The sequence below is a fragment of the Bos indicus genome, chromosome 16 (assembly GCF_029378745.1).
Source record: "Bos indicus isolate NIAB-ARS_2022 breed Sahiwal x Tharparkar chromosome 16, NIAB-ARS_B.indTharparkar_mat_pri_1.0, whole genome shotgun sequence".
Classification (NCBI taxonomy): domain Eukaryota; kingdom Metazoa; phylum Chordata; class Mammalia; order Artiodactyla; family Bovidae; genus Bos; species Bos indicus.
In genome coordinates this window covers 80,636,778-80,656,544 of record NC_091775.1, presented here as the reverse complement: position 1 = coordinate 80,656,544, position 19,767 = coordinate 80,636,778, and the positions used below count along the sequence as shown (strand labels likewise).

Below are 19,767 nucleotides of genomic sequence, written 5' to 3'. Positions count from 1 at the left end.
TCTGCGCGCGTCACGTGCGGTACCGCTGTCACGTGACCTCGGGCGCCGCGGGCGGGCTTGGGTGGAGCGGGTGGACGCCGCGCGCAGGGGGCGCGGGCCCCGGCACGTGTGCGGCCCGCGGCAAAGACTCCCTGAGACCACAGACCCTGGGGCCTCAAGGCGCGGCGACCCGAGAGGAGTGCGGAGGTTTCCAAGGTAGGGAGCTGGCCGCAGGGCGCGTTTCACCTGACGCGTTCAGGCGCCCTCTCACGTCGAGAAAACCCACCGAGCCGCCCCGTTTCCTCCCGTCTATAGTCCGCAGTGGCCCTTTCGGGCCGACCATCGCTGTGATGAGAATCCCGAAGCCCCGCGACCACGGACCTCGGCGTTCTCTGCGTCACAGTTGGGCCTGTGGCCACCGCCGCGCGATTCTCTGTTGCTTGCCCTCCGAGACAGTTACGTGGAAGGGGCCCTGGAAGCGGGACTCCGCCAGGGAGACTGCGAAGGACCTTAGACGTCCCGGGGGTCCTCAGGCCCCTGTCCGCTTCTGCTGCCTTTCACAGCTGCTGGGTGCTGAGCGTTCTGCTAGAAATTTTGCTTCTGATTGGTTTTGGCGCACTTATCTCAGCGCCTGCGAAGGGAATGAGGCCCCTTGATACTGTGCCTGTGAAGGTTTAAACCAGCTGTGCTTGAGTGTACCGTTTTCCTCTGTGGCGCCTTTGATTCTTCAGGGATAATAAAACTATGGCCAAACGGGTAGCAGTCTGACAGTCTAATTTTGTGTAGTGTTTCCATCTCTCGTGTAGTATCTCGGATCTAAAATTCTCTTGATTTCCACATTTCTGAGCGCAGGATTGATACAGGTTTTATTGGGGGCATTTTGTAAAAGTTCACCTGAATGATGAATGCAGATATCCTTTAACAGCGATTTTTGGGGTATATCTACCCGCTGTATATTCTCACACACATGAAAAAGGATGTGTGTTCAAGGTGGTTTGTGGATTGGATTGGGGGCTGTTTCAGTGACGTGTGGTGCATCCATACAATTCAATACCACAAAGTTGTGAACAGTGTACACTTTGCCATTAGTTGTGTAGAAGGGTTGGGAAAGATATAGTCATATTTGCCAGTATATGTATAAAAATTGCAGTTGGAAAGATACAAAGTACAGTAGCAACAAATTTCTTTGGAGAGAGGAACTGGTTGTCTGGGAGACAGGGTGGGAGAGATTTTCTCCTCTACATATTTATGTGCCTTTTAAATTTTAGTCGTGTGGACTTAATGTATGTATAATTTAAAAATAATCCCTTGTCTTCTGGGTGCAGAACAGTATCTAGATGCTTTAATGATATTGCCTAATTCCTGGCTGCAAAACTAAGAGTTTTTCCAAGTATGAGAAGGAACTGAATAAAAGAGGCTTTGGTTTAGAAAAAGTCCTCTCCTTTTCCAGAGAAGTAAAAGATGGAGAAACTGCCAGCAAGAAAGCCAACACACCAAGGGGACTAGTTAGGCTTCTCCTGTTTTCTTCGAGGGTACAGCCCTAACATGTTTTGAGTCAAGTCACAGGGACACCATCCTCATGTGAGAATATTTCTAAACTTTGGATATCTGATTTGGTACCCTGCAGCCCAAACTGATTCTGAGTTCTTAGATCCATTGCTGGAGGGCTGTGTCTGGATGAGGTGAGTGGATGAGTCAGGTTCCACACATTGCCCTGCCTTTGTGTTTGGACTCCTGGGATGACTCTGGGTGTTGACAGCTACTGAAGGGTTTCAGTAAGGGAAACATGGATGTGCTGTGGAGCTCTACTACATCAAGTACATCGAATGTGGTCAAATCTTGAAACCAGTTAGGCAGAGTGCACTGCATTTTTGTGCCATCAGAGCATGGCAGACAGGAGAATGTGCCTCATAATTATGAAATGTAATCACAGCAGGGCCCCAGCTGCTGCTTTGAAATTCATCGTGAGTTTGCTCCCAGCCCTAGCTCATGCCCCCAAGGGCTGGTTCCTGGTCCTGACTGAAGATAAGGCAGACACTGAGGAAGACACTTTCTGGGGAGATGGGACTCCTTTGTCAGCAGATTTTGGGTCAAGGACTTCTCCAAACACAGGGCGTTGCTGAACCTTTCTTAGATTGCAAGGCAGCAGATGTTCTACAACTCAGAGAAGGCGATGGCACCCCAGCCCAGTACTCTTGCCTGGAAAATCCCATGGACGGAGGAGCCTGGTAGGCTGCAGTCCATGAGGTCGCTGAGTGTTGGACACGACTGAATGACTTCACTTTCACTTTTCATTTTGATGCACTGGAGAAGGAAATGGCAACCCACTCCAGTGTTCTTGCCTGGAGAATCCCAGGGACGGGGGAGCCTGGTGGGCTGCCATCTATGGGGTCACACAGAGTCGGACACGACTGAAGTGACTTAGCAGCAGCAGCAGCAGCAGATGTTCTACAACTAGAGATTAATTACTCTTCCCTAATTGTTTACCTGATTGGAAGAGGGTAGAGTCAGTCTTAGCTTTTATTCTTGGCCTTTCTTTAACCAGAACTCATCACTGTTTCTCTCATCATTTTTCTCCTATAGTGCCCTCAACAAATATTTAGGGAATGAATGAACCATAGCATGCAGTTAGAGAAAGAAGGTAATACCTGCTGCTGGTAGCAGAGTTGGTGAAGGCAAGGCTGGACTGTCAAATCAGGATTTTTAAATGACCCAAGGCTTTGAAACCTGGGGTTTAAGTCAGATCTGAACCTGGATTCAGATACTCTGATCCTGCCAACTTTTTTTCATCTGTGGAATGGGATACTACTACCTACTATTAAGGGTTAAAAATAAAAACACAAAATGACATATGGAAAGTGCAGAGGATTTCCCTGGTGGCCCAGTGGAGAGGAATCCGCTTGTCAATGCAGAAGACACAGGTTCGATGCCTGCTCCGGGAAGACCCCACAGACCACAGAGCAGCTGAGCCCCTGCACCACAACTACTGAGCCTGCGCTCTAGAGCCCGGGGGTCGCAACTGCTGAAGCCTGTGCGCCCAGAGCTTGTACTCTGCAGCTCTGTACTCTTCTGGTTTGGGAGAAGCCCCCAAACCAGCAGCCCATGCGATGAAGAGTAGCCCCCGCTTGCTGCAACAAGAGAAAGCCTGCACATGGCAACAAAGACCCAGCAGAGCCAAACATAAAGTACAAAGAAGATGCTCAGCAGATGTCCCCACTTAGACCCTTTCCCTGGTCCTGTCCACCAGCAATGAGGAAACATACACGGGGCCTCACCAACAACAGCTGTGGGTCTCTGTTTCCTCAAGTACAACACGGATGGAGCTGGGCCAGATGTGGTCCTTTCTGTACCAGTGGACGCCTCCGGGGGCCAGACAGGCGGCTGCCCTGCTGGGGAGGGCTGAGGGTGAGCCTGAGAGGCAGCCCTCTCTAACGACTTGGCTGCCATCGGGCTGAGGTGGGCTGCTTCCACCGTGCAGCCCACAGCGCAGCCGTGAATGTTTGCAGCCTGCAGGTCAGCAGTTCGAGACTTCTGCACTCAGTTAATTCTGTGCATTTTTGAACAGCACGTCAGTGCAGTCACACCAGACGTGGTATCTCTAAGTAGCCCTGCTCCCTTCTCCTAATCTTGAGATTCAGCCTCATTGTCCTTACTGTAACTAGCTTTCATTGCTGAACTGTTTCATAAGAATAAACCAAGATTTAGTTTTCCACTCAACAGTTCTGGACATTTGGCTTGTCTGCAGTATGTTGCTACTACATACAGCTACAGTGAAACAAGCTAAGTTTCTCAAGGGTAACTTTTTTAAAATGTGAGTTGTGACCCACTGATGAGTTATGAAACAACTTAATGAGTCAGAACCAGCATTAAAAAAATTTTTTTAAGCATCCTCTGTGCTGGAAGCACTGGAGTGGCTTAACCACTGACTGCCAGGGAAGTCTCCCAGCATTTTTAAACAAAGTAACTAGGACAGATACCAGATGCAGCTCACGCTGTAGTGTTGTTTCGTATGTTTGAATGTTGTAACCTGTGTATACTCCACACATCCAAAGTGGTCCTATGGATGGTTCCCCAGCAGCATCTGGTCAGATCCACATCTGTACCAGCATGCAATCTTAGACTTTTTAGATTTTTTACTTTTTGGCTGCTCTGGGTCTCCTTGCTGGGCAGGGTTTCCTCTCGTTGCGGCGAGCAGGGGCTGCTGCCTAGCTGTGGCACGCAGGCCTCTCGTTGCGGTGGCTTCTCTTGTTGCCGAGCACAGGCTCCAGGGCACACAGGCTTAGTTGCCCAGAGGGATATGGATGTTCCCAGACCAGGGACTGAACCTGTGTCCCCTGCGTTGGCAGGTGAACTCTTAACCACTAGACCACCAGAAAAGCCCACCATCTTAAGATTTTTAATTTGTACCAATCTGGTAGGAGTCAGTTTGGTCTTATGTTTCCCTGATTAGCACTGGAGGCAGAGATCTGCTGGCCTCGTTAAAAGGATCATTTATTCACTTGATTGTTCAAACTTGACTGCTGAAGTGAATCCAACTCTGTAACTTGCGAAGACTCCCGTGCGATACCTACACTAGCTCACGAGGACCACTGCAGGCCTTCGTATCCAGTGGACAGAATGCGGTCAGGCTGAGGACAGTGTATGCAAAGGCACGGAGGTGTGGAGTGACCTCCCGGTGAGACAGCCTTAATCACGGCAGTTTTCAAAGTCTACAGCATCTTGTGGCCTATGTTCACGCAGGCATCTTCTGGTTACGGAAGGCCGCCGCAGCACACTGACCACTCCAGGGCGCGTCTGTGTCCCCAGTAGAGACGGGCAGAGTGGCCTGGAGGAGCAGACCATCGGTCGGTCAGGCTCACTGGCCCACCCGCGCCAGCCTGCAGCACCTGGGATTCAGACTTGAGCCGCAGCAGAATCTGGACCGACTCTGCTGGCTTCAGTCCTCTGGAGTTGCATGCGAAGAGCGAGACCACACAGCTTTCAGAACGCCAAGTGTCTTCTGTACTTTATTATCATCATCGTCTTTGCATCAGGATACATAGCAATGGTAGCAGGTTTCTTTTTAAAGCTTAGTATTAAATATTAAATATCTTTCCCCACTTTACATTTTACATTACTCTGCCAAGAAAAAATTAAAACTCAAGTTATCTGAAGCCTGGACACACTTCCACGATGGGCCGGGCTGTGTAAAAGTCGGTGGCTTTGTTCTTCCTGCCGTGTGAGCAGGCCCAGGCCCGAGAAAGATGGGACCAGGTTATAATTGTTTTTGAAAAGTGTGCTAGAAAAACGGATGGCCTGTTGTAAGCCAGGTTACAAAGTCAGGACAGGGGTGAGGGAGGGACAGTTTCTTCCAGAAACGGAATTTCTGAAGTCCCAGTCCATCGCTTCTCCCCAGAATGGAGCGAGGAGGGCTCAGAGCTCACCGTGAGCTTCCCAGCCCCGTCTCTGGGGGGGCGGCCGGGGGCAGGGTGGCCGCACCTGCCCCGCCCCTTTCTCAGCGAGGGAATGGAGTTTATTGCCCAGGGAGTGTGAAGTGGGCCGAAGCTTGGTCGATACGGAATTCTCTAAGAGGTTTCTTCTAGAAACAGACAACTCAGACTCTTCCTCTCACTTCAGCAAAGAAGTTATTTTAAAAGCACTTGGGAAGTTCCTCCTGCGCCCTTGGGGGTGGCTCAGAGGAGGGAGTCATCAGTACAGCCCCCTTCCAGGCCGTATCGGAACTCCTGAAGGTTGGAGACCCCGTAGAAGTGGACGAAGGCGGCTGCCACCACCAGGACATGGAAGATCTGATGAGACTGGAACTGCAGGGACGAGAGAGAAGCTTTAGGGCGATGGCAAGGAGACCTGGAGGAAGCAAGAGAAGGCACTCGCCTCTTCTAGTTCCTCCGCAAAATTTTCTGCACCATAAAACCGATACGTTTGTTGTAGGAAAAAAAACGTGTTAAGTCCTGTCAGGGATTCACCCACCCACACGCACCGGTGTGAGCAGGGACACGCGTCACCCCAGACACCACCTGCCCGTCTCTCTCTGCCTCTGACCCTGACCTCCACCTTCAGGCAGTCTCACCACCACAGCCCTGCGAAGAGTCATTCTTACCCATATGTCGAATTTTCCAGGGAAGAAGCGCTCAGGGATGCGTGCAGCATAGAGGCCGGCTCCGGTGATGTACATCACAGCCATGAGGAAGAACCAGCCCATCTGGCCCACCGTGGTGGCCTTGACGAAGCCCTCCGCGATCGTGAAGTGCATGGTAGGCACGACGCCGCTCAAGCCAAGCCCCAGGAACACCCCTGAGCAGACGGATGGAGCGCGTCAGGCACAGGGACAGCCCTGCTGCCCTGCTCTGATACAAGTTACTTTCTGGTGAACAGCATGTGTTCAGGAAATTTTGCACAAGATGGAGAGCCATCATCAGATGCTTCTTCAACGTCCAGAGTGGGAAGGAGGCTGGGTAAATGCTGACACAGCCATTCCCTCCTATGGAGCACCAAGAACAAACACCTTGTGTTCCTTATTATCTGTTAAGCAGCCTAGGCGACCATGTATGTCAGAACTCTGATGGCTGCCTTGGCTACAAAACCGATGGCGAGCCCTCAGGCGGTTTGCCAGCCAGAGACGAGTAGGACGGGCGTCCCATTAAGAGCACAGAAGACGTAAGGAATAGGAGTCTGACCTCCTGAGGAGACAGACCTAGGTGAGAAGTCATAAGAGAAAGAGCAGATGGCGCCCGCTCCACACCAGGCCCCTGCGCACGGCTGCTGGGCGGGGCTCCACTTCACCTCTGCAGATGCCCTGGGTGAGGCACCATTGGCTGGTACTCAATGAATAGTTAACTCTCTTAAATGAGGGTTAAACCACAGCGATGTTAAGTCTCAAGGGACTGGAAACAGTGGTAATTGACGTGTGGCTGGCTGCAGTAAAGCTGGAGCCCGGACAAGACACCAGGAAGGGGCTCCTGCTCACAGCGACCCCATTCCTCAACACAGCTCGTGCTCAAGGTGCTTTCTCTACCAAGCCACGCCTTTAATCCCCTTAGGAAAAGAACTCCAGGTGAGCTGGAGACTGTGCTCGTACATTTCTTAACTTCTTCAAGCCAGATGTAAGAGTAGTCTTTTCTGCATTTTAATTACTGTCCTTTTAACATTTCACTGAAATAGTATGAAACTTGGCAGGGAATTGAGCTTTGAAAATTCATGCTGTTTTTAAAGTTCTAAACACAGATCAGGGTCTGGGTGGGGGCCCAGGGCTGACCCCTGAGGCTTGAGGTCCAGACACCTACAAGGGCACACCCTGCCTTGCGACCCACCTGCTCTTGTCTGCCGGTGCTTGGGCGTGGCAAACCGGTCCCACTGCGCCACGATGATGGCGGAGATGCCCAGGACGCAGACGATGGAGAGGTAGATGAGCCGAGGCTGTGGGGAGCAGTAGAAGGAGTAGTAGAGCCAGGGCACGAAGCTCCCCATGATCAGCAGGGCGATCCCTGAATAGTCCAGCCTGAAAGAGCCACAGAACAGAACGGCCAATGGGAGGCGAGCTCAACTGGCCTCAGGTTCGACCGGAGCCCCTCACTCCCCACGTGGTCCGGCCTGGGTCCTGACTCAAACCCCCACACGGTCAGGCACTCCTGTTTGGGGCACGTTTGAAGGGCATCCCTTTGCCCTGGCTGTCAACAGCCACACCCCCTCACAGACACTCAGTCAGGAGCTCCATCCATCACAATCCAGCCAGGCCCCAACTTCCATGCAGGAAGGACTGAGTATTCCCCAGTTCTGACAGTTCTAAAGCCAAAACCCTTATAATGGGAGTATTACTAAGGAGGTAGTGTTCTCTTTTAGTTGGCTTTTTAATGATAAAAATGTATTACTTGTTACTGGTGTTATTGAGAAAAACAAAACTCAGCAACACTTCCAAAACCAAAAATAACAACCACAGAAACAAGCAAACAGAAGCCCAGGCTCAGGCTGGGGAGGATGGGCGCCTGGGGCTTCTGATAAGCTTTCCTGGCTGGTGGGTGGGTGCGCCCGCAGGGGGCGGCGCCCTGACAGGAAGGGGGCGCGGCCGGGCGCTCCGTGCGGGAGAGCACCGCCAGCCTCTGGACGGCGCTGCGCGGGGACAACGTCTACCCACAGCGGGCTCTGTCTGTGGAGGAGGCTGCGTGAGCATTTTCAGGACAGACTTAAGAGAAAAGCTTCCTGACCCTCACACACCCACGAAACATCAGGGAATCTTGAGGAGGCACTGCCGTCGCCAGGACCCCGCCAGCACCCGGGTCACAGGGCGTGACAACAGCACGTGGTCCTTCCCCACCGCCATCCTGTGACTCACTTGGAGAAGGTCCGGGAGACTTTCTCTGAATGACAGTAGACAGTGTGGAAGAGCCAGGAGAAGCTGAGGCAGAGCACTGCTCCCAGGAAGAACATCCCGAACACCACCTTCTCCTGGAGGGGGGCCATGAAGTACATGTTTGGCCTCAGCATGGTCAGGATTCCCAGGAAAAGAAACAGCACGAAACCTACAGGAGAGAAAGAAGCAAAGTCCGAGGAAAACGGGAACATGTGACGGTTTAAACCAGCCCTGACGCCACAGGCTGAGCTGCGGGGACCCAGAGACCCAGACAGAACAGGGCGTCTGCTGAAATGCTGACGCTTCGTTTAGACGGTGGATCGCTGACGGGGCGCAGCCGCCAGCCCCGGGACAGTTCTGACCACAGAGGACGTCCGTTCCGATGTCTTCCCCCGCTTGCACACCAGTGATGAAGGGCCCTGCGAGCTCCCAGGCAGTGTAAAGACACCGCCAGCTCCCTCATAATCGCAACAACGTCTCCTTCCCATGGACAAAGCCACACAACTCCTGGGCAAGAAGCAGACGAGCCCGACGTCCCCCAGGGCCCTCACCGAGCAGGTGCGTCCAGATGTTGCCGGTCTCCGTGTGGATGCGGAAGATGCTCCTGAAGCAGGCGCGGAAGGAGGGCATGGGCGGCCGGTGGCCGTGCAGTAGGTAGTCGTTGTCCTTCAGCCAGTCCGGGAGCACGTCGTACGGGATGACCCTCCAGCGGCCCTCCCAGACCTGCAACCACACGCGCTCTCAGCGGGGCTGGGAGCCCGCCTCCCCAAGGCCGCTGCGTGCAGGAGAGCACCCACCGGGCTCCGTAGGGTCCCGGGGAGCGGTGGGGGCCAGCCCGGGGCTCAGACGCCAGGACAGCAGGAGCGAGGCTGCCCCTGGACCCCCGCATAGTCTTTGTTCTTGTGTCAGGAAGCTTATCTGGATGTGCTTAGCTGAGCAGGTCAGAATACGGCAGGACCTCCTCTCAGCTACTTGGGAAATACACATTTACCGCTCCCCCCACACTCTGGTGGCTGTCATCGTCCCTCCTTGAGCAGCTAAGTTCTCACTGTGTTGAGACTGACTTTTCAGAGCAGGAGTTCTTAACGTAGGACGTAAAGACAACGGACAGTGTCCAGAGAGCCGGTGAGCAAGTTTAGTATCAGAACTTGTGACTCTCACCCGTGGAAATCAGATATTTTCATGTTAGTTTTGCAGATATCAGTTTCTACTCGTCACCACTCAGAAACGACAAGTTCTGATAACACAACTCATCATGAATGTGTGTTCAGTGTGTTGATAAAGGTGCGGTGCTCCCGACTCAGCCCCGGGCGGGTGAGCCTGCTCCCTCCCCACCAGGACAGGACCTTGTACACGAACTCCTCCATCTTCTCCATGGCGTGGTGGGCCTGCAGGGGCAGTGTGAGCACTCGCACCTCTTCCTCCTCCTCCTGCGGCCCTGGGCAGGCCTGCTCCTCCTCGGCCTGCGGGGAAGGGGAGAGTGGCTGCAGCCCTGGACGGCCTGGGGACGCGCATGTCCAGCGCCCACGAGCCAGGCCACGCCGCCCACTGCCCGGCCTCTCCTGCACACAGGCCTCGGGTCTGCTCTCCAGAAGCAGGATGGTGCCTGAGTTTGCGACATCACAAGCACTGGGGGAGAGTGCGCCGCAGCGCCTGGGGGAGAGGCCGAGGGAGCTGGCGCTCAAGCCGCAGGGTCAGAAGCCCAGGCCTGCACTCAGGCCCTGGCAGCCCACCTCTGTCTCCAAGACGGTGGCCCTTAGCTTCCCCCAATTTCCCAAACTCTTCCTGTACAGACCGCTGAACGAGGAGGAATAAGACAGAGGCTCAGAGATCCGCTAAGACTCTCAATCTGATCGGTGCCCCGTGCACCGACCCTGGGGCCCAGTGTCCAACTGCTGCGGGAGAAGCCGGGCCTCAGAGCCGGCTCCATAGAAGCAGCAGCAGGAGGGCCTGAGAGGGCTCACCTCAGGGGAGACCTCCAGAGCCGAGGCAGGGAGGGCAGTTCCTCCACGGGGCGGATTCTCCTCCTGCGATGCTTCCTCTTAGATCTCATGATAGAGGAACCGCCCCCCACCCCCGCCAGATTCATCCTCTGTCCGTCTGGGCACAGAGTCCCTGGTCTCCCTCAGAGTGGGGATGCTACTGGAGTTTTGCTCAGGCAAAACGAAAAGCCCACTTGGTTGTATATGAGGCCCTGCCAGGCGCCTCCAGGCACGGGGCCTTCTCTCCCCCTTCCGCCCCTTGGGGACTCTGAAGAATGAGATAAAGCAGCCAGGTGCAGCCTCCACAGCAGCCTGGGGCAGCACCTGCTCCTCCCACGAGCCTTTCAGCTGGCCGAAGAGGCAGGGATTTTCGATGGTATATGGAGCCTGGCCTGATCTGGGCTGACTGCTTCCGGCCTTCCGTCAGGACAGACAGTCCAGGGTGCTGTGGCTCTGGGGAGACCGACAGGTCTCAGGAGAGGCTGACCAGGGAGATGACTTACTTTGGTTGGGCTGGTGACCGCCCGCTTGCCCTTCTCCTCGAGCAGGGGTCCCAGCTCGGCCAGCTCCACTGTGTCAGCCGCCCTGTTGCTAGCGGGAGCCCCGTTGCCCTGGGCCACCGCGGGTCCCTTGTGAGACGACATCAGGATGGTACCTCGGGGCCCTCCGGCTTCAGCCTGGGGAGAGTGGGGTCTCTTGGCCTCAGGGGCCAGAGAGCTCCCTGTGACGGGGACACTGGAAGCAAACACAGACACGGTGTTGACAGTTTACCCTTCTGACGTCTCATTTCTGAAGTCAATACTGAGAAAGAGACAGCCCCTCACTCATACCCTCTCCAGTCCCAGAGGCCAATTAACTGCATCTCTCCTCCTCTGTACCATCAGCCTTTACTGAGGCTTCACTAACCTTAAAGGCTGAAAACCTAGTTGCTTCAAAAGATTTGTGTGTTTTGCACCAAACTGTCACCCCAGAAAAACAGCTACCCACCCCACATCCCTCCCACAAACACAGAGCCTGTTCAATGAGCCCAGTTTATCCCGGTTCCCAGAGCTAGCCCTGGAAAAGCCTGGCTCCGAGACTGAGCAGCAAAAAGAGGAAGCCGACGCCTGGCTGTAATCACCACGGGCCACCCAGGCTTAGAAATGAACTGCCAACTGAGCTCAGCGGGCTTTACCTACAAACACCCTGAAACGTGCGCGCCGCCTACAAGAGTGGGCCGAGGGTGGGCTGGCGGTCTGGGGGTTACCTTCCCTGCACGGTTTACTGTTTCTGTTGGAGGATCACCGCCCAGCTCCGTGAGGAGAGCGCACTGTGCTCACAGCCCTGTCTTGCAGCAGCAGTAACTCACCTGGCCGTGGGAGGCTGAAGACACAAGGCAGCCCACCCTTGCCCTGCCACCAAACTGGCTCAGCACGGGCCTGTCTCAGCGACCACAGTTCATAACCTGGGCCCCACTCCAAAGAGCTTTGGAGCTGAGACGGCACACAGACCCTGAAGGAGGCAGTCTTTAATCAGGCCTCAGAAAGATAAGATGAACATTTAAAGGAGGGAAAAGTGCCCCAAGACTTCCGACTCCCCGCTCCCAACAAAGGAATTTACTGCTCACAGCAGCAGCAGCCAGAATAGTAACATTTTCCTGCACTGGTCACCTGAGCCCTGGGAGCCACCAGGCAATGCAAAGACGGCCAGGTGACACCTGCATGGAGTGAGCTGCCCTCGGGGAGGAAGCAGAGCTCGGGGGCCACCGCTTTCGTCAGGGCGGTCGGCGAGCCTCGCTCCCGCGAGGGCGGAGTCCATCTCCAGTGTGCACTGCGCATCCAGCTTTGACATGTGTGCCCAGGCTTTACCCAAGAGTCATCTCGATTCCTCCTCAGAGATATGACCGGATCTGTGTAGTCAGGTAGGGCAGCCGGCAAATTTCAAAATAGTCATGCCAGGCTCGGCCATCAGCACAGCTGAGAGCTGCAGGCGGCGGAGAGCTAGTTCAGGAGAGCAAATGGCCGTGACTCCGTCCACAGACCCTGCTGTGGTGCCGACATACAGGCAGTGGCTCCTCCGCACACGCAGGACTCCGACAGGAAAGATGCCAGCCCACAGCTACAGCCAACGCCTGAGCCCCAGGAGAACAGGAAGCCAGAGGCCCACGAAACCCTCAAGAGACAGGCGGCCCACGTGAGCAGAAACACTGGGCAATCTCTTTCAGTAGGCTGACCACAAAACACATTCCTCAAACTGAAGTACTCCCGAACAACTTTAGGAAGAAACAATTTACACTGCAGTGAAAAATACAGATAGCTTTGGGCATCCCAGAAAAGTATGAAAAGGGGAATATACTTAGCTAGAATACAGTACTTGAGAGGCAGCCACTAGGGTTAAAAAATAGATATTTTCTCAGGTTCTGGGATGCAGTGCTACACAGATGACTAATTTATACACATCCCTGCTTGTGGTCAGAACCTGTATTTCAGAATAGATGGAAGAATGACGGAGGCAGCATTCCCGCCAGCAAGCATGTGACGCTAGCTAAGGCGTTAGGCGCTTGCGCCTCTGGGCCGCTCTCTGTCCCCCTCCCCAGAGCAGCCAACACACCCCCGGAACACTTAACAAACGCACTTGGTGCCAGCACCCTAAGGCACTTTAAGGTTCTGTGCAAAACCCCACGTCCCACAAGTCGCTGTCCGGAAGGAGCTTGTAATCCGGTGGCATGAGGTCGCCCGCGGCATGCGCAGAACCAGTGACGGCGTGACTGCTCCAACAGGACAGCGCGGGGAGAGCCCTGGACGCGGACGGCGCACACCCAGTGCGGGTGAGTGCTGTGGCCTGTCTCGCCAGTGGGAGTGAGAATGATACACATTTTACGTTGGGCAGTCAGGGCCAGAGAGCAGGCGCAGACTCCACCCTGGCACGTTTCCTAAGTTCCTCACTGGGTCTGACGCTCTCACACCCTCAAGTCCAGCGTCCTCCTAGGAGGACCTCAGTCTTGCGGCAATCTTCAAAGGCTTTCCTCGTTCAGTCGAAACCACCTCCTGTCGCTTCTGAGCCCCTCTGGCTCCCACACCCCACCCCCAGCATTATCTCTAGACCCAGAGTCACTAACTCTGACAGGCACCCGTTAACTCACAAGCCAGGCACCAGTTACAGCTCATCACACAAGACACATCACCACGCATCAAAGAGCAGACAATGACGCTCAGCGGAGGTCATGTCACCAAGGCAGAGTCCACTGTCCAGCGGGGTCTTCTAAGCTAGCAACACAGGGGCAGGAAGGGAGGGAAAGGGGGCAGAGGTCTGGTAAGAAAGAAGAGCAAGTACGGCTGGAACCTGAAAGTCCACTCGGCAGGGTAGGCCTCTCCCAGGCGGCTGGCGGTTGGGACAGGTGAGCCTGTCGGTGTCCGCTGCGCCACGTCAGCACCAGCCGCTGGGGTGTGAGGATGGACTCCGCGAGCACTCAGAGCCAGATGGGCTTCACTTTCCCACGAGCTTTGCTTCTGATTTTTTAATATTTCAAGGGTTTCTTCTTAAACTTTTTTAAAGATGAATTTTGTTTATTTATTTATGGCTGTGCTGGGTGTCTTGCTGCGCGGGCTTTCTCCAGTTGCGACGAGCAGGGGCTCCCCTCTGGTTGCGGGGCGCAGACTCTAGGCCGTGCGGGTTCAGTAGCTGCTGACTGCGGCTGCGGTGCTCCTGGCTCTGGAGCGCAGGCTCAGTAGTTGTGGCGCCCGGGCTTAGCTGCTCCTTGGTGTGAGGGATCTTCTTGAACCCGTGTCTCCTGTGTTGGCAGGTGGATTCTTTACCACTGAGTCACCAGGGTGGCCCTCACAAACTTTCCTATCTTTATATATTTTAGAGGAAACACGCGTCTTCTCAAAATCGCCACACCCAATAAAGCAATTATAACTGGGCCAAACTCCACTGAGTGCATTTTTGATGGGATTTATTTAATTCAAGCTAATAAATCTTTACCACTAAGCTCTCCAGCTGGATAGCCCTGTGACATTAGAGGGTTAGGGCTGTGGAGGCAGGGGCTGCCTGTGCCCCTATAAACAAGACTATCTGGCGCCAAACTTGGGGAAGAACTGATTCTTAGTGGCCAGCCTTTGTTGGTGAGTTTATTTCCCTCATACTTTTGGAGACATTTATTTTGTGCACCAGTTCCCAAGTTTTTCACATTATAGTACACTCCTTCTCAGGAGTCAAAGGCACAGAACTTCTAGAAATTTTTAATCTAGGGTCCCTGGGTCCTTGGAGGTTCCACAAGTTAAGCTCCTTCTTACACCTACCTGGCTCTCACAGTAAAGCAAGACTTGTTCCATCGCGTCTGACTCTCTGCAACCTCATGGACTGTAGCCCTCCAGGCTCCTCTGTCCATGGAATTCTCCAGGCAAGATACTGGAGTGGGTGGCCATTCCCTTCTCCAGGGGATCTTCCTGATCCAGGGATCAAATCCACATCTGCACTGCAGGAGGATTCTTTTTTTTTTCTTTTCAACGATGTATGCAGAGTTTTTTTTGTACAGCACACACATCAAGGACCAGTTTGCTGTTAGATCGCTGCGGATGCAGTCCCAGCAACAGGCAGAAAACCCAACGACCACAGTGCCAGAAGTAAGTGTCCATTCACATTCGGTGAACTTGTCCTCATCAGCAGAAAGACTGAGCCAAGCAACCGTGATTTCTGTGCTGCTGCTGCTGCGTCACTTCAGTCGTGTCTGACTGTGCGACCCACAGACGGCAGCCCACCAGGCTCTGCCAACCCTGGCATTCTCCCGGCTAGAGTACTGGAGTGGGTTGCCATTTCCTTCTCCAAGGAGGATTCTTTACCACTGAGCCACCAGGGAAGCCCAAGACAAGACTAGTCAAAGCACTAAGGACAAAGAACACGGTCACCTTCTCTACTCTGTCAGGGAAGGTGGTTGCACAGCACTGCTGGGGGGAAATGAGTCAAGGCAGAGGCTTCTGCTTGAAAACTACTGAATTGCAACAATGGAGCCTCAGCTTTCCTATTTAAGTACAAGTGTCACTGACTTAAGAGTCTGCAATGAAAAACCAGAATCTAACTTTCTCTGTAGCTCTTCTCCAGGTAAAGCTATCTCAACAGAAATAGGTCTTTTTTGAATCCCAAACAGACAGGTAAGCTTTCCAAATGCCATAACACAAGGTAAAGTAAACAGGAATGTGAAGGCGCTTCATGCTGCTGCTGCTGCTAAGTCGCTTCAGTCGTGTCCAACTCTGTGCGACCCCATAGACGGCAGCCCACCAGGCTCCCCTGTCCCTGGGATTCTCCAGGCAAGAACACTGGAGTGGGTTGCCATTTCCTTCTCCAGTGCATGAAAGTGAAAAGTGAAGTCGCTCAGTTGTGTCCGACTCTTAGCGACCTCATGGACTGCAGCCTACCAGGCTCCTCCGTCCATGGGATTTTCCAGGCAAGAGTACTGGAGTGGGGTGCCACTGCCTTCTCCGAGGCATTTCATACCAGCCCTTGATTTTAATACCTCACTTTTAAGTACAGTCAACCATGATATGGTAACTGTATACTGTGAGAGCCCCGATGAAACAGAAGTAAATGAGGTACATGTCTAAAAGCGAATCACTAGGAACCAGTTTGCCTCGAGGGCACTTTCAAGGATCTTTTCAATCTAAGCCAGCTAAAACTTCATACACAGTAACCATGCCCCCAACATTTCTGAGCAGGAAAAGGCAATTAACCTTGAAAATAGAGAAAGGAACACAGTCCAGTGGGCGACATGAGGGACAAATGGACATTAAGGGCAAAACCTAACAACTCTGATGGATACCAGCACCAGAAAACACCCCACCAGTACTGACGAAACTTCTGCATGTAAAGATGACTGCGGTTTTCCCTGGTGGCTCAGGCGGTAAAGAATCCACCTGCAATGCAGGAGACCTGGGTTCAATCCCTGGGTTGGGAAGATCTCCTGGAGAAGGGAAAGGCTAACACTCCAGTATTCTGGCCTGGAGAGTCCCATGGACTGTATAGTCCATAGGGTCGCAAAGAGTCACACACGACTGAGCGACTCTCTCTAACTTCACTTAGTTCACCAGTATGATCGCCAGAAGGTGGGGCAGTGTTGCAAGTGTGTCAAACAGTTCCTTTTCGGCTTTACGTGAAAGAAGTCAAGGAAATTTCTGAGGGAAATAAAGAACAGACTTATTGGCCTAGAAAGAAGTGAAAATTTCTTTACCTGTCCACAAATAAGCGTGGCATTGTGGCTACAGAGACAAGGCAAAAAGAGGAGTCTGGCCTCAATTTTAAGAGGCGGCAACAACTTATCTGTTCTTCTAGTATCACTACAAGGCTAAATGCCAGAAAGTGCTGGAGGAATTCACAAGAAAAGCTCAGTTTGAGCTGGAATATCGGGAAAGGTTTTGTGGAAGATTTTAAGAAAGGATTTTGATAGGTAAAGATAGGATCAAAGCATTCCTGAGGGTAGTGCTGTGAACCTGGGCAAACTCAAAAGAACAGATTCCCCAGGGCAGCGAATAATCCACTTTCCACAAGGAAATCTTGGAAAGGCAATGTGAGGCCAGACAAGAAACTGAAAAAAAGTGAAAGTGAAGTCGCTTCAGTTATGTTCAACTCCGTGCAACCCCATAGACGGCAGCCCACCAGGCTCCCCCGTCCCTGGGATTCTCCAGGCAAGAACACTGGAGTGGGTTGCCATTTCCTTCTCCAGGGGATCTTCCTGACCCAGGGATCGAACACAGGTCTCCTGCATTGCAGGCAGATGCTTTAACCTCTGAGCCACCTGGGAAGCCCAAGAAGAAACTGAAGACGGTCTAAAAGCTAAAATCCACCGTGCACTTTACCCATTAGCAGCGGGAGCCCAGTGGGAGGGTGCGCCCTTGTCTGAGTTCTCCACCTGCACGCAAAGCAGTTGCTTACAATCTCTGTTTATCCCCTGGGCATCGGATAGTTTCTTGGCCCCTGAGAACAGAATGCTTTCAGATTCTACTCAACAATTAGGTACAGTTTCGTGGAGACCTGCCCTAAGATGGCTGCTTACAGGCAACACAACAGTCCTTAAGACTGATGCCCCAAGTACACGGAAGTTACTCCTGGGGTGAAGAAATTCCAGGGCTGCAATCCGTGTGTCAGCGCCCCGCCTGAATCCCAGCACTGCGTGGACACTTCCAAACAGCAGCAGCAGCAGCTGTGCCACAGGAGGTGATGCAAGCCTACCTCTCGGTAAACAGCCGTAAACAGACTCCAGAGCCCCTTCACTTCAGAGAGAACCAGTCAGTCCAGTGCTCGCTTGATTCAAGCGGGAGCCTATACATCCTTCCCCTGCTGTGTCTTCTCCCTCCGTGGGGGAAACGCCAGGTTAACCTAGCAAAGCACTCTGCAGGCCTCCTGTTGCTCCTCTGACACCTGAAGCTCCCTAAATGAAATTCGCCTTGTCCGTTTCCCACTCGCCTGCGTAGCGCCGGAAACCGAGGGGAAACGTATCTTCCATTAAAAACTGAAGGCTTGACCAAAAACCTCAAACATAGGATGGCACCTATGAGAGATTTCTGAGGGAATGAAATTTCCTTTTTCCCCAAAGTACTTTAGATTTCGCTCACATTGCAGCATTTAGGGCCACCTTACACACAGGCCAACCGTCCACCAGCCTCCCCTTCCCCGCCGCCAAGGTGGGGGCACTGTCACGGTCTAGTAACCGCGGGGCTCCTCGGACTACCGAACGCGGGGGCTCCCAGCCCCTCGGCGCTCGCCACGCGCGGTCCTGGGACCAGGCTCAGCTCCGGCCTGGCGGGCCCGAGCCGGAGCCTGAAGCCCGACGTCTCGCCCTGGCGACTGGGGGGGCACGGCCGCCACCGCGGCTGTTGACAGCGGGGGACGCGACTCGCACGGGAGGGGCCGGGAACGTGGACAGCTGACGCGCTGAGGCCGGAGGAGCGGCTGGCCCCGAGCAGGGGTCCGGGGGCCCTGGGGACGTCCGGGCGGTCCAGCCCTACGGCAGCTGCCTCAGGCCCGCGCCGAGACTCCCGTGGGGAGCCCGCCCTCCGGCCGATCCCCGCCCTCCGGCCTGCTCGCCATCGAGCCCAGGGGAACTTACGGCGGGCGGAGGGCTGTGCTGGGGGCCGCGGCGCCGGCGCTACATCCCGCGTCGCTGGAGACGGCCTGCGGCCGAGCGGCCCGGATTTTCTGCGCCCTCCCGGGGCCGGAAGGGGCGCGCAACCGCAGGGCGTCACCTCCGCGAGAGCGTCACGTCCTCTCAGACGCGCGGCTCCCGGCTCTCGCGAAGCCCAATCACAGGCCGGCCCCTTGGTCCCGCCCCCAGACGGCCCCGCCCCTCCACCTGACCCCGCCCTCTACAGCCCGGTGATCTTTGTTGTTGTTCAGCCGCTAAATCGTGTCTCACCCTGCGACCCCATGGACTGCAGCACCGCCAGACTCCTCTGTCCGGCAATCTTTCCGCAGTCCGGACCACAAGCCCGCCCCCTCGGCCCCGCCTTCCCCTTGTGGGCCCCGCCCCTCCTGGCGGCCCCGCCCCTTCGCGGCAAGACGGCGCCTCACGTCCCAATCGCAGGTCCTCTCCCCTCGGCCCCGCCTCCCGAGCACCGGCCCTGCGCCCTCGCTCTGCTCCAATCGTAAACCTTCCCTCGCAAAGCCTAGCTGGAGCCACACTCCACAAGTTGCTAACCTGTGCTCCCGTTGAGGAAGGAATTTCTGGGAATTAGACTGAGCCCTGCGAAGCCATGCTGAATTTCCTATCCCGCACCTGTCCTCTAGGCTGGGCACTTCTTAATCCCTCTTCTTCAACCTCATGGCCCCTCCTTCCTTTCTGCAAATATTTACTGAGGGCCCCACGCGTGTGAGGCACGAGGCCAGCAGGTTCCTGGTCAGGAATAGCGGCGCGGCATTGGCTGGACTTTCTTGCGGACTCCCTGCTCTGGCCCGGGCTCTGGCTGAGGCTGGATGGGGACCACAGGGTGCTGCAGCCGCCATCTGGGGGCGTGACACCTCATTTGTCACAAGGCTGGTAAGTGATCAGTCTATTGAAGATGCAGAGACAGGGTGGTTTATTATAATCCTGATCCTTTAGGGTCTTTTCCAATGAGAAGAGCCGACTCAATGGACGTGAGTTTGAGCAAGCAGTGGGAGTTGGTGATGGACAGGGAAGCCTGGCGTGCTTCAGTCCATAGGATAGCAAAGAGTTGGACACGACTGAGTGACTGAACTGAACGGATGCTTCAGGGCAGTGGGAATAATTCTCCAGGTGCTGGTTAAAACTGTAGGCTCTGGAATCACATAGACCCAGGCTTCCATCGCTGGCCTTTGACCTTGAGCACATTTTTGAACCCTCCATGATAAGTACCTCGTCTGAAAAATAGGAATAAAACACTGCTGTCTCGTAGGCTCTTTGTCAGGATTGAGATAATTTATGCAGGTTTTTGGCTTGATGCTTGTTAAATCATAAATGCTTCACAAATCTTAGCT

General features: G+C 54.2%; 1 protein-coding gene and 1 long non-coding RNA gene across 2 annotated transcripts; one reads left to right on the top strand and one right to left on the bottom strand.

Annotated features, from left to right (window-relative positions):
• The first annotated feature begins 14 nt into the window (after positions 1 to 14).
• On the top strand, positions 15 to 736 carry LOC109570761 (uncharacterized). Its single transcript, XR_002182540.2, has 2 exons — positions 15 to 195; positions 295 to 736. It is a non-coding gene; the product is annotated as an uncharacterized lncRNA (long non-coding RNA).
• A 4,221-nt stretch (positions 737 to 4,957) lies between these two features.
• ADIPOR1 (adiponectin receptor 1) lies at positions 4,958 to 18,541 on the bottom strand. The gene is made up of 8 exons (XM_070768769.1): positions 18,383 to 18,541; positions 10,809 to 11,040; positions 9,670 to 9,786; positions 8,875 to 9,046; positions 8,306 to 8,492; positions 7,287 to 7,474; positions 6,077 to 6,270; positions 4,958 to 5,780 (listed from the first exon to the last, which is right to left on the bottom strand). The coding sequence occupies exons 2-8, from the start codon at positions 10,947 to 10,949 to the stop codon at positions 5,652 to 5,654; spliced, it is 1,128 nt and encodes a 375-aa protein (XP_070624870.1). The 5' UTR covers positions 10,950 to 11,040; positions 18,383 to 18,541; the 3' UTR covers positions 4,958 to 5,651.
• Between the last annotated feature and the right edge of the window lie 1,226 nt (positions 18,542 to 19,767).

What these genes read in the sequence shown, in the direction of transcription:
- ADIPOR1 (XM_070768769.1), bottom strand. Translation starts at nt 10,949, where the DNA reads ATGTCGTCTCACAAGGGACCCGCGGTGGCCCAGGGCAACGGGGCTCCC. An exon ending in CATCTGGACGCACCTGCTCG is followed by an intron (nt 8,493 to 8,874) that starts GTGAGGGCCCTG and finishes TCTCTCCTGTAG; the next exon opens with GTTTCGTGCTGTTTCTTTTC. An exon ending in CTGGAAAATTCGACATATGG is followed by an intron (nt 5,781 to 6,076) that starts GTAAGAATGACT and finishes TCGTCCCTGCAG; the next exon opens with TTCCAGTCTCATCAGATCTT.